General features: G+C 49.1%; 1 protein-coding gene across 4 annotated transcripts in view; it reads left to right on the top strand.

Moving 5' to 3' along the window:
- Positions 1-12,210, top strand: part of LOC144933794 (LIM domain only protein 3) — a 180,839-nt gene that overhangs the window by 156,347 nt on the left and 12,282 nt on the right. For all 4 annotated transcript variants that reach the window (XM_078858924.1, XM_078858925.1, XM_078858922.1 and 1 more), the window contains exon 2: positions 3,380-3,593. In XM_078858924.1, coding sequence (XP_078715050.1) covers positions 3,380-3,593 — 214 coding nt within the window. The remainder of the gene's footprint in view (positions 1-3,379; positions 3,594-12,210) is intronic.

Below are 12,210 nucleotides of genomic sequence, written 5' to 3'. Positions count from 1 at the left end.
CCAGCTGTTGCACGCTTCTCCACGGACACCCCCCTCTTTCTGCCGATAATGAGGCCCGATTTATCAAGTGCAATTAGCGTTACATGGAATATTTCTGTCGCTTGCGCAAAAAAAAAAAACTTGGGAGAGAGGAGGAAACTGTTCACCCCCCCCTCTCCTCCGCCCCCCTCCTTTTTCACCGCTCCTATTCGCTTCGCGAGCTTTGCCGTTCTTCATCTGTGGATGGCTCTAACGAGTTGAGTGCATTTATGTTTGTGGGCTCGTTTGTGAGCTGCGTCGGGAGCCAGGTGTGTAAATTGTAAGTTTTTGCGCTAAGCGTGCGCGCGCCGCTAATCCAGCACTTTTTTTCTCGAGCGTGCGCGTGTCTAGTCTTGTGTGTGTGCGACTCGCAGCCTGCATGATTATGAGGTTTGCCGTGAAGCAGTACAGCAAGTAGGGCACTGACTTATGTGTGTGTGAAAATATTTGGATATTGGCGCTTGCCTGTGTTGGGCGCTCTCTCTAGGAGCTTTTCTCGGGTAAAAAAAAACTCTTAAGGATTTTGGTCACAACATTCCAGGCAGGGCTCTCCTTGAAGGTAAAGCTCTTCTATCGGTGTTGGTGCATCATGGGTTCGAGGTACTGATGTCCTGGAAATGTAGGTATTTGTTTTTTTATAGAACGAGAGCAAATTGTGAGTTGGTACGATACAAATATTAAGTTAAAATTGCAGTTGACCAACAGCTTAATTTGTCACGAAGAAAGATAATTTGTAAAATACCAGAATACCCTTCCAATGTATTCCTTTTAATGGACATATATTTTTGGTTTGATACGGTTCGTAGCGAATGGTGTGTGTGTATATTTACTCCGAGAAAATGTATACCAGCAACACCATCACAAGTGTATCAAGGGAAGTTAATGAAATACCATGCTCCACTATCTTCGTGAAATATATATTTTAAATATCAAACGCTTGTTGCTTGCAATTCAGTCAACTTTGAAACTTCTCTCCAAAAAAGTATTGCATGGACTCAATAGTTTACCTTTTTTTATAACAGCACAGCTGCTGAGATCGATGTGTTTAAAAAAAAAACATTGCGGGTGTTTTATATTTATATATGTATGGGACATTAAGTACCCAGGTTTTGCTGGCTGACAACTACAGTTCCATTAATTGGCACATGAAGTCCCTTAATTAAGTGAGCGGCTAACTGTCATACGAGGTAAAAGTTGTTACGTAATGTGTGTGTGTAACAATTGTGCGAGTGCTTGAAGCCTAATTTGAGTCTGGTGTGGAAAGCTTGTAGCCGACTTTTTTTGTTACACGACCAGACGTTACATTCTGGACATATGGGTATGGTTACGAGACTCCTGCAATATCTACTCTCTTCACCCGCTGACTGAACTATTAACTTGCCTGCGCTCGTAGAGGCGGAACAGAAGATGCCGCAGATGTATACAATTTGTAAAAAATGTAGCACAGCGCTTATCAAGGTGATTTTGAAATGATCACTTTTTTAGGCAAAACAAATTAAACCTCCCTCCATTTTTGGCAAATTTTACCCATGGCGCTTTGTGCGAGAGCCCAGATAAATTGTTAACCGAACGCAACTCAGAGCAACTATTTAATTGTACTTTGTGTAACGCCAAAGGTGCCGTTCCTTAATTTTTGCCGTGGTACTGAAGTGTTAATGTATCCTCATTATCGATGCAGCTTGCAAAGAGATGTTTTTTCTGTATTGCTGTCACTGGTACTTTAACATTGTCAAGGAACTAGTTTTTTTTCTCACATTTCACACGCGTATATAAAGCAAGTGCTACGCAGCTGCTCCACCGAACGGGTTTTATTTTAGTTCACTCATTATTAAATGAACTTATTCATCTTGTGTCAATATGCGTGCACATGTGGTCTAAATTTGGAAAATAATAAAATGCAAGCAGCCAGTTTTTGAAAACGTTATGGTGTTTTGTGATTTTTTAAAAATGGAATGTGCCAAAATTGTAAGGCCCTTTCTCAGCCGTAGGCAGTTCGGCTCGACACCAATAAGAAATAAAGTTGTATTATTTTCTCATATCTTTGAAGGAAGAAATCTGGGTGATAAATGCGAAATGTGAGTTCTACTGCAATTGAAGAGGTAGGCAATGAGATGCGTGCCTCAGTCCATGTGTCTGGATCCCACTTTAAGCGAACAGGGCTTTGTAAACTATGTAATTGGCTCCAAAGGTGCTTTTTGAGGTGGAGAAGAGAAATTCTTCCAACTTTCCCGCAAATTTCTCAATCGTTGCACTTTTCGCCATGGTTTAAATCCGCTCTTCTGTTGTTTCTTAAGAAAAAAAAAGTCCAAACGCCAGTATCGTGCACTAAAGAGTTGCATCCTGTTGTGCATCGTTGTTGACTTCATTCCCGTTGAACAGAAACGTGATAATTAGGTTTCTTTTTTTTTTCGGAATTGAAAAAGCTGGCACATTCGCTTAACAGCGCAAGAGGCTGTGCACGCCGCCGTTCGCGGGGTATCATTTGTTCGCAATTACGGGGCTATGGATTTTTTTTCTCTCCCTTTGCTGTGCTTGTGTTTTTTAAGTCGTCATAGTCATCGCCATTATTGTTATTGACGTGTACATACGGAGGCGGAGGTGGCGGTAAACATGACGGCTGTGGTTCACTCGCCGCACGCCGCATTATCGACGGACGTGCAACACGGCGATTGGGAGTTGCGATGCGGGGGGGGGGGGGCGCTGTTGGGAGGCGGCGGGAGGGGGGGCGCGGTTGGATGGGAACTTGCGTGCAGTAGTCTGAGACCTGCGGCATCCGCTCCCAAAACACGGATGCCACTTAATGTGCAACAGTAAATCATTTTAAATTGACAGATTGGCAGCTTCCCCAAATAGGGTTTACGCTCGGAAAGATGGATGGGTCTCATTTGTGACCTGCACTGCGCACGGAGAGGCGCGTCGCGACGCGGAAGACGAGACGCCTCCCGCCGCCGCCGCCGCGTTGCCACAGGTGCCACGCTCGAACGGGCGCTGCGCTCCGAATATCTCCCGCCGCCTGCCGGCAAATCCTAATCGACGGCATAAACCTCGCCGCTCTCCCTCCCCGGCCGCGCCTCCTCGCCACGTTGCCCCGAGCCCCGTGCTCCAGGTGGAGTCTCTTAGCGTGCACCTCCTCCTCCTCCCTGCGTAGAGAGGACATCGCGAGGCCAATCGAAGCCGCCCCCCCCCCCGCTCTCCCCTCCTTCCCTCCCCGCGCTTTCCGTGAAGGGGCAGGCAGGCGGGTGGGGTGGAGAGCTCGTGGCAATGTCGTTGCTAACGGGACGCCCGCGTGCATGTGTCGTCTGTGCGCGCGCCTCCGCCCCTACCGACCACTCTCTTCCCCGGTTTTTTTTTGCATCCGCAGCCGTCCAAATGCTGTCGGTGCAGTCAGACGGGAAGCCCAAGGGCTGCGCGGGGTGCAACCGCAAGATCAAGGACCGCTACCTGCTCAAGGCGCTGGACAAGTACTGGCATGAAGACTGCCTCAAGTGCGCCTGCTGCGACTGCCGGCTGGGCGAGGTCGGCTCCACCCTCTACACGCGCGCCAACCTCATCCTGTGCCGCAGGGACTACCTGAGGTGAGGGGTGTTAGTCCGCGAGCGGTCGAGCGGTCGAGCGGTCGAGCGGTCGAGCGGTCGAGCGGTCGAGCGGTCGAGCGGTCGAGCGGTCGAGCGGTCGAGCGGTCGAGCGGTCGAGCGGTCGGCTGCGCGCTGGCATCCCAGCGCTGGGGCGGCACTGCCATGGTGTTGTCGCAGGACGTGCCAACCTGCAAGGGTCACGTCGATGACCCAGCCCGAGGGATTTCATTTGGCCCCACCGGCCCTTCCTGGGGGATGAATTTTTTTTGCATTTTAAGTTCGTCGCTCTTCTCTGTGGGAAGTTTTTAATAGCGTCTCGAACTATTGAGAGAGACTGTCTTTTGGCATGGGAATGTGACGTTTAAACAACTGTCGATGGATGAGTGTACCACCTCCCAGAGGCGTGGTAGGCTTGGCCACCCACCCCTCGTGTGCCCTTCCGAACTTCATAGGCGCTCTCTAACAGAACTTTTCCCCAGACAAGTCTTAAAGCTGTACGAGGGACCTTTGTCTTTGTAACCACTCCAGGGGAGACATTTGACCACTTGTTTACAGGTGTGTGTGTGTGTGTTTTAACACTGCTGCGGTGTCGTGGCTGACGCGCTGTGGACCTTCAATCCGGAGGTCGCCGGTTCAGTCTCCAGGCCACCGCAGTTGAGACGGCGAAAGTTTCTTGCCCCCCCCCCACCCCCACCCCCACCCGGGGCACGCCAGAGGTAGTTGATGGACAAGTTGCGCGCATGGGGTACTCTCGTCTCCATGTGAAGGGGTCTGGCCGGCGTGGAAGAGAAGACCAAATATATTCTGCTGTAACATTCGGTTGAGTGGCTCCTCCTAATGGAGCTGCCTACGTAGAGAGAGAAAAGACCCCCTCCCGCTGGCGGGTGGCGTGAGCAAGTAATTGCAGGGCTGCGCATTTTTTTACATTTTGTGGAGAATTCGTGCCCCTGCGGAAAAAAACAAAAACCTTGTCCCCTCGTGGCCCGAATCGGCGCAATCATTGACGGGGGTGTGGTCTCGTTGAAGGCAGCGGGTTGACCATCGCTGCGGTTATAAAGGACGTTGGTATTTGCTGGTTGGACTTGGACCTTGCGGGAATGCAAATGAGGAATGAAGTTGGCCAACTTCGGGGATGACGACAAAGCCCTTTTGCACCTCGTTGATGTCAATCTGCAAACATGTTTATTTTATTCACTTTTCTCTGCACCCCCATGGTACCTTACTTTTCCTACCCTGGGATAAGAGGCTTGCTAATCCATTCACGATGCTTGTACGTGGGGTGTAGCAGTCAGTATAATGGTTACCACATTGGACTCTGAACCCAGCGACCTGAGTTTGATTCCCAACCGATTGCTTATCAGCAAGTGTCGAGTGATATCCGAGCCGGTTTTGGATTTCCCTCCGCCGTCAACTAGCACTGACCAGCGTGATGAAGTATGGTCAAATATAACTGACACGAGGCCTACATCCATCAGAGGTGTGGAGGTGCTCGTTCAGCAGTCGCTTTAACAAAGGACTGTAAATTATGACGGAATTATCATCGCCGTTTCAAAACGGCACTTTGCATGGGGAGAAGAGTAAATTTTGATTTTTGAACCGTGATTTCTCTGTGATTGGACGACCTTGTAAGCCCCATAACCTTGAAAGGTTGACATTCAAGAATTGTAGCCTAATATGGGTCTTGACATGAACAAATTTCTACTCGGCAAAGGTCAATTTTTGCCTTTGAAATAAAGATCGCACCCATATTTCAAGCGGTCCCCCCCCCCCCTCCACCCTGACCGCTCGTCGGCAAAAACACCTCCACATCTGCCTCGCAAGTTTCACATATCACCCACGCGGTACACTCTACAAGACTGCAGTGCATTACATAGTACAAATTCCAGCAATATGCGTTTCTAATATTCACTTTGAATAGCTAACATTTACAACTTGACATTTTAAACTATTGGTGATGGCTAAAGACTTATAAAATACTTAACTTAAATGGGTACGTATCAATGTAAATGTTAACATCTTTACGTAAACCGTTTAATCATTCGTGCCCTACAGTGTTATTAATGTTAATTTAACTTTACAATATACACACCGTGTTTTATATTCTCTAACCGATTAGGAGTGGGCTGATCCACTCCCCATTGCCTGTGTGGTGGGTGAGGCTCTGCCCTTTGTTTAGAATTCCCGTTGGATGGAATTCCCAGCAATCGTCACTTTATTTTCATAAAATTTCGTATTTTAGCTTCTCTCATTCCAACGTATCAATTATTTTCCATTTACCCCTTCGGTAGCACCGTTTTGTTGCTGTGGCCGCTTTGGCTTATTGGACCGTTGGGCTTGCGCTTGGCAACCTGGTTTTAAAAGTAAATGATATTTAAATAAGGAATATATTTTTGAGGCGGAGTTAGGAATCCTCTTAGACAAGTGTTTTTACGTGGGACAGGAAGCACTGTGGCCATGATGATGATCGTCATTTCGACGTCTCTATCCCACGTAACTATCCCAAAGATGTGCAAGATACTCTCCTGCAATTGTGCGTGTGTGGTAAGAGGCAGTAAAGCAAAAGAGCTTTCGGACTTATCTGGGTAGAGTTTGAGCGTTCTCTCTCTATATATATAATGCGTAAATGTTTCTCGGCACTGATTTTTATTTTTTCAAAGCCAAATACTTTTTTTAAAGCAAGCGGTTAAACGTCATATCGCGAATTTGCCTGTGTCGGTGCACCGGGAAGACTGCGCACAAGTGACAAGCGTTGTTAGGGATAGGTGCGCCCCGGTTTTTAACTTGAACAATAATAGTACGACAACCACTTGTTCTGCTTTGCCGCAGCCATAATACATGTCAATGCCATCGTCATCTTCATTCACGCGGCACACATTTTGCAAACAAGATGTCCCAGAGCGCCTGACCTTAACGCACTGCATTTCAATTAAGTCGGAGTTTTTTTTGTGTGTGTGTGTGTGCGCAAGCTGTGAACGATTTGAGGGAATCTCACAGCACATAACCGCGTAGTGGTAGCCAGCGCCACCGCCGATGTTTAATGCAAAACATGATCCGAAGTGGTAACGGCCTTTCATCTTACTGGTGCGTGGTGGTGATGTATTACCCCTGTGATTTGTTTTCGCGGTTGTGGTACTGGTAATGTTAATCGGTATCTGAACTGGTCTGGGCTACCGCCAGCACAACCACGTCTCAAATGAAGAGTTTCGGCCCACTGGAGCTAGCTAAATCGGCGCCGCGTGCTGCGCAGACTTTAATCGGCGCTTGCTCCAACGCCGCTTTGCCCTGCTATGTATTTCTATCGGGCAGTTTTAGATTTTTGTGTGTGTGTGCACGTCGGTGGCAAGTGGTCTCCTGAAATTTGTCCACGGACCTTCTCCTTATTTACAAATTGGCCACAACACGAGCAGCTTGCACAGCGAAGTAAACATCAGCACTTGGAGGGAGACTAAAGGCAGCAAGGCCTGGTTGAGACTCGAAGGGCAATCCACACACTCTCTTAAGTGTTCCACATTTACTAAACCCATGATTAAGTCCGAGTCTCCCTGCTCGAATGAATAATGGGGCAACGCTCCTCCTCCTCCCATTGGTGGCCCTAGATCAACGGGTAGAATTCCACATTGCCATGGTGGGGGCGGGGGTGGGGGGTATCACAAAAGGAACAACCAGGGGTTGATTTCCCATAAATGTCTTCTTGGTTCTTTCGGTAAAGTCACGTAGAAGGGAAGTAATAAAATAATAAAAATAAAAATAATAAAATAATTCTCACGACGTTTCGGCCACAACGCAAGCAGCCGTCCTCAGGTGAAGACCAGGTCTGTCGGGGAGACAGCGTCTGAATGATACCGATTAACATTACCAGTGCTTGCGTTGTGGCCGAAACGTCGTGAGAATTATTTTATTATGTTTTATTTGAATTATTTTTATTATTTTATTATTTCCCTTCTACGTGACTTTACCGAAAAAACCAAGAAGATGAATCCCTGCAGTCACGAAAGCTTTAAATCGAAATTCCCATAAATGGTTACTTGATTTTACCGGTCACAGACGGATGCTGAGCTTGAGCTGACCACCTCGAACCAGAATCTGTACGCTACGTTGATGTCTGCTTTTGTGGGTTGAAGAGCTTGAGGTGCTGCACCGCCCATCGTTGTCATTCCACTGCTGGATGAAGGCCTCCCCAAGCCGTCGACGCCACTTCCCATGATCCTGCCGTGCAGTAATACACTGGCCACCAGCACATGAACTGATTCCATCGCTCCATCTCCTCGGTCGTGGTCCTCTCAGATGCATTCCGTCATTTGGATATCCAAGGAATGAGGAACGCGACCAAAATGCGGCAGTTAAGATCTGCGACTCCCATACACCCGAGATGTGTGTGTGTGTGTGTGTGCTCGTGTGTGATCGGTTACTCCTAGGGGCAAAATTACAAATATTGCTACTTGAACTAAACACGGGCTTTGTTGTGGACTAGGTAAGTGGGGGGCGGGGGGCGGCTTCCTTGGGTGTATGGGAAAGCCAATTTGATATTGTTTTCAAAATGCACTTGCGGACTGGTAATTGAACGCCGATCCGCAGGATTACAGCGCCGCAGCAATTGGAGCAATCGTTTTCCATCGCTTCCGCGCTGCAGGAGAGAACGCGCTGATCTTCGGGGAGGGATTTGGCTTGTGGGCAATAGAGGTGATTTAAACAAACTTTGATTTCCAAGAAGGGTCGTATTACATTTCTGTATTCATCTTGTTAACCAGCTTTGGTCGGGGCCATTGCAGGGGGATTATTGTGAGAAAACATTCATTTCTCTTACAGGGAAGTTATCCTTGACACCAAATTAAATACGGTAGTGTGCCATTTTTATAAAAAATTGTATTTTAAACGTGCATGTCTTGCGTGACCACTTGGGTTTCCTTCCTCCCACAATGCAAGGCAATTCGCAATTAAAGTAAACGTGCAAACACCCGACATATGCAGAACCCCCCCCCCCCCCAACTATAGGAGGAGGAATAGTCGGTGAGGTTTTCCCATGATTAAAATAATAAAGTCTGTCTTATATGGGGCATTGGAAGGCGAGGCGCCGATTAAACAAACAAAAAAAACACCACAGGTAGTGAAAAAACGCACGTCAGTGAGGCTCAACGCTGATTTTCGGATGGGGGGTGGAGACGTGGTGTGTCGCCAGCTTTTTCAAGCAATCGCTTTCCTTGCCGACTTTAGCAAATGTCCACAGGCACCAAAGTCGCTGGCCCTCGACGAGCGAGGAGCGGATGGCAATAGCAATGAAAACCGGTGTAACGTTACGCGTTTGTTGTTTGGCAGGAGACCATGTGTTTTTGAGCTTCTTTCGCACTGAACGTGACCAACTGCACTAATCAGAGGCGCGATTTAGCACTGTTAATGCAGTTAATCTGCATCCTGGATAATGTGACCCGCAGATGACCAAGGAGTGGTGGTTACCTGCACCAGTGGCGGTAAATTCCACATTGCTATGCTGAGCACCAGTCTGTCCGTTAGACCCGAGCACTGTCGATTTCTCACGCAAGCGGAACTTGTTTATATTGACCCCATGGGGGTTAATGGGTTGAGTGGACCCCAGACCAAGATTTTTTTACTCCCAGCCTTCTGATTTGGAGCCTTGCTTTTTCTAACCAGCCTTGCCTCGGGCTGCATTTAATAAAGGGGACGTTATTACTGCTTAATAATGCTGTCTTTTAATTGGCACGCAAATGAAAGTCCACATCTTTCAACGCCATTGCAGTGCTCTGCGTTGTTACAGCTTATGCAACGTTGCCGTTGTTCCGTCCATTTTCATTGCCTCCTGTGATTATATAACCTCCATTGTGGCTTGTGTGAAGAATCCATCGAGAAACTCGAATTGTCGGACGAGTCCTCGTGTCGTGGTGAAGGCATTCTCGGGGTTTGCGAGCTTCATGGTGAGCGCGTGTACGGGGCAAGGGCTTCGCGGCCACGTTTTGAACGGCGCTAATTCGGCCCAGAGGATTGCTCGGGAGCCCTCGATAGGCGTGGGGGTCCCCCCCCCCGCCCCCCCTCCTGACCGCACGTTTCGCTCGCGGGTTAAGACCTTTGCGCAGGGAATAAAAAAGCGTTTTGCGGCACCTGCCTCGATACCTGGTTCAGCGGAGAGGTGAACACTTGCAGTGTCTGCTTCTGCGCTGCGGTTGTGAGTTTGTTTAGATTTTTTAAATTTGTAATCGTACCTGTAAACATCACCGACGTGAAACTGATTTGGAAAAATAATGTCGCTGTATTAACCCTTTCCCGTTCCGAGACGTCTGCAAGTTGCAGTGTGGGTCCCGTTCACCACCTCTGAATCTTGGAACGCGCAAGGCTCCGCATTCGTTTTATGTCGCGAGGCTTGGTGCCGTTGTTTTACTGGTAGGAACCTCCTGGCTACACCAGCCCACAGGGGATTATTCTGTCTGTCCGTCGTGCATCCAAAAATGGGAGGGGAGGGGCTTGGTGGGGAGGGTGGGGCTGGGTGGGGGGTGGGAGGGGTGGGGCTGGGTGGGGAGGGGCTGGTCACCCCCTGGTGCCCTTATAAAACTCAACGTTTAACCTACTCACGCCGGCTTGTGCCCGCCGTCACAGTCGGCCATATTTGTGGAATACACCACGCCGCCGTTGACCCTGGCCATTGACCGAGCAACCCAACGTTCCTACCAGCTCCCTCCACAGGAATGTTTAAAGGAGTTGTACTCGCTGCAGACAACTCTGGCGACACGACTGCACTCGATGGTAGCTGGTGCCAAACTGTCGCACACCCTACTTACCGCACGGCCTTATGGGAGCCACGGTACCGATGCAGTTATTTTATATTTTCTTCCGTGTTCGTTTTGATGTACACGTACGTCATCGGAACGGGAAAGGATTAGTTGCAATACAATGTAATGGTGCTTGGCTTAATAAAACAATTAACCTTTTATGTGCAGCATGAGTTGAGTGTGCTTGTATGTGTACGTGTGTCTGCGTGCAGTATAGTGTAGAGCGGGAGTGCAACGGTTAGCGCACTGCGCTACGAACCCGGTGATCCGAGGGTTAGATTCGTGCTCGCAGCCAATAATGGCACCCAACGTTTAAACCGGATCCTTGGCCTAGGTTGAATACCTGGAGCGGTGTTAACATCAGCACTGGGGAGACAAAGGTGACTGGGCATAGTGTTGGCCACCCACTGCCTCGTGCCATCAGTCTTCATAGGAGCTCGCTTACAGCACCTGTCCCACTGTTAAAGGCTATATCAGGGATCTTTATCTTTGTACACGTGTGTGTGTGTGTGTCTTTGTACGTGTGTGTGTGTGTGTCTTTGTACACGTGTGTGTGTGTGTGTGTCTTTGTACACGTGTGTGTGTGTGTCTTTGTACATGTGGCAGAACCTTAGTTCGACTCTTGGCCTTGCCTTACAAAAGGCACAAGTGATATCGAACCTGGTCCTGGGCTTCTCCTAGGTCGACTTGGCCTAAAATATGTAACCTGGTGCAGCATATAAACATCAGCACTGGGGGAACGGACCGAGGCAGCTGGGTGTGGTGCTGGCCTCACCACTGCTTTGCGCACCACCACGCAGGCTTTAATAGGCGCTCCCTAACAGCACTCGCCCCAACGGTCCAATTAAGCGTGTACTCTATGGCGGCTGGGGGGGGGGGGGATCATTTGTGTGGTGTGGTGGTGGTGGTGTGTGCGCGCGTGTGGCCAGTTCTGCCTTCTTATGCACCGTTGCTACGCGCGGAGGGAGAGGAGGGAGCGAAAGAAACCCCTTCCTCCCCCCCCCCCCCCCAAAAAAAAAAATCTCGCACCACTTCTCGGCTCTGAGCGCCAGTGTGGGGCACGGGGAGAAACGCGACCGCACTGCAGCCTCGCGCACCAGATATGGCCGAAAGCTGTCAGGAGCTCGACACGGGCGGTTGATCAATAGCGGCTAGGCATCACCCACCAAAATGCATTTTCTTAATAGGTTCAGACCTGTCGAAAGAAACGAATGGGGGCCTCGGAAGGTTGGAGGGAGCCTCTCTGTTTTGCGCTCGTGGAAAACTGCCCTGGCCGACTTGGGAAATAAAGTCTGGTCCGCGAGCGACGCCAAGCCCCAGAGTAATTGATTGCGCCCAGAATTTGCTGGTTCCTCAATTAGCGCGGGGGCTTGTTTGACTTGCCGTGTTTGTACGGCGTACCTTCCCTCTCTCTCTCTCTCTGAAGGTCACCCTATTTGGACACCCGAAAGCCGCACAAAAAGGCACCGCGCCTGTGTTTTTTTTCTTCCCCTTCTAATTTCTCTTTCGACGCTGCGCACGGCAAATAATCCCATAGTGGAATTTAATTTGGACGGGCCCCTGTATGTGTGTCCCATGAGAAAGGAACGGGTTTTTTTGTACAGCCTCTCTATATTTTTTCGTGTGTGTTTGAAGTTGCCCGTCCACTGCGCGAAGTTGGTTTGTGGTGATGAAGTCCATCGGCAGCCTGATTGGTTTTGCCAAAACATTTCCCTAGCTTTTTACTTGCGGTCTGGTCCACATGCTAATTAAATGGTTGCTGGGAACAAGAGGGAAGGGGGCGGGAAATGAACGAATTGTGCCTCCTGGCTTTTTTCTGACTTTTCCAAAGCCTTCACCGG

This window comes from Lampetra fluviatilis, chromosome 8 (genome assembly GCF_964198595.1).
Source record: "Lampetra fluviatilis chromosome 8, kcLamFluv1.1, whole genome shotgun sequence".
In the NCBI taxonomy this organism is placed as follows: Eukaryota; Metazoa; Chordata; class Hyperoartia; order Petromyzontiformes; family Petromyzontidae; genus Lampetra; species Lampetra fluviatilis.
The sequence above is the reverse complement of the archived record's forward strand: the minus strand, read 5'-3'. Positions and strand labels throughout refer to the sequence as shown.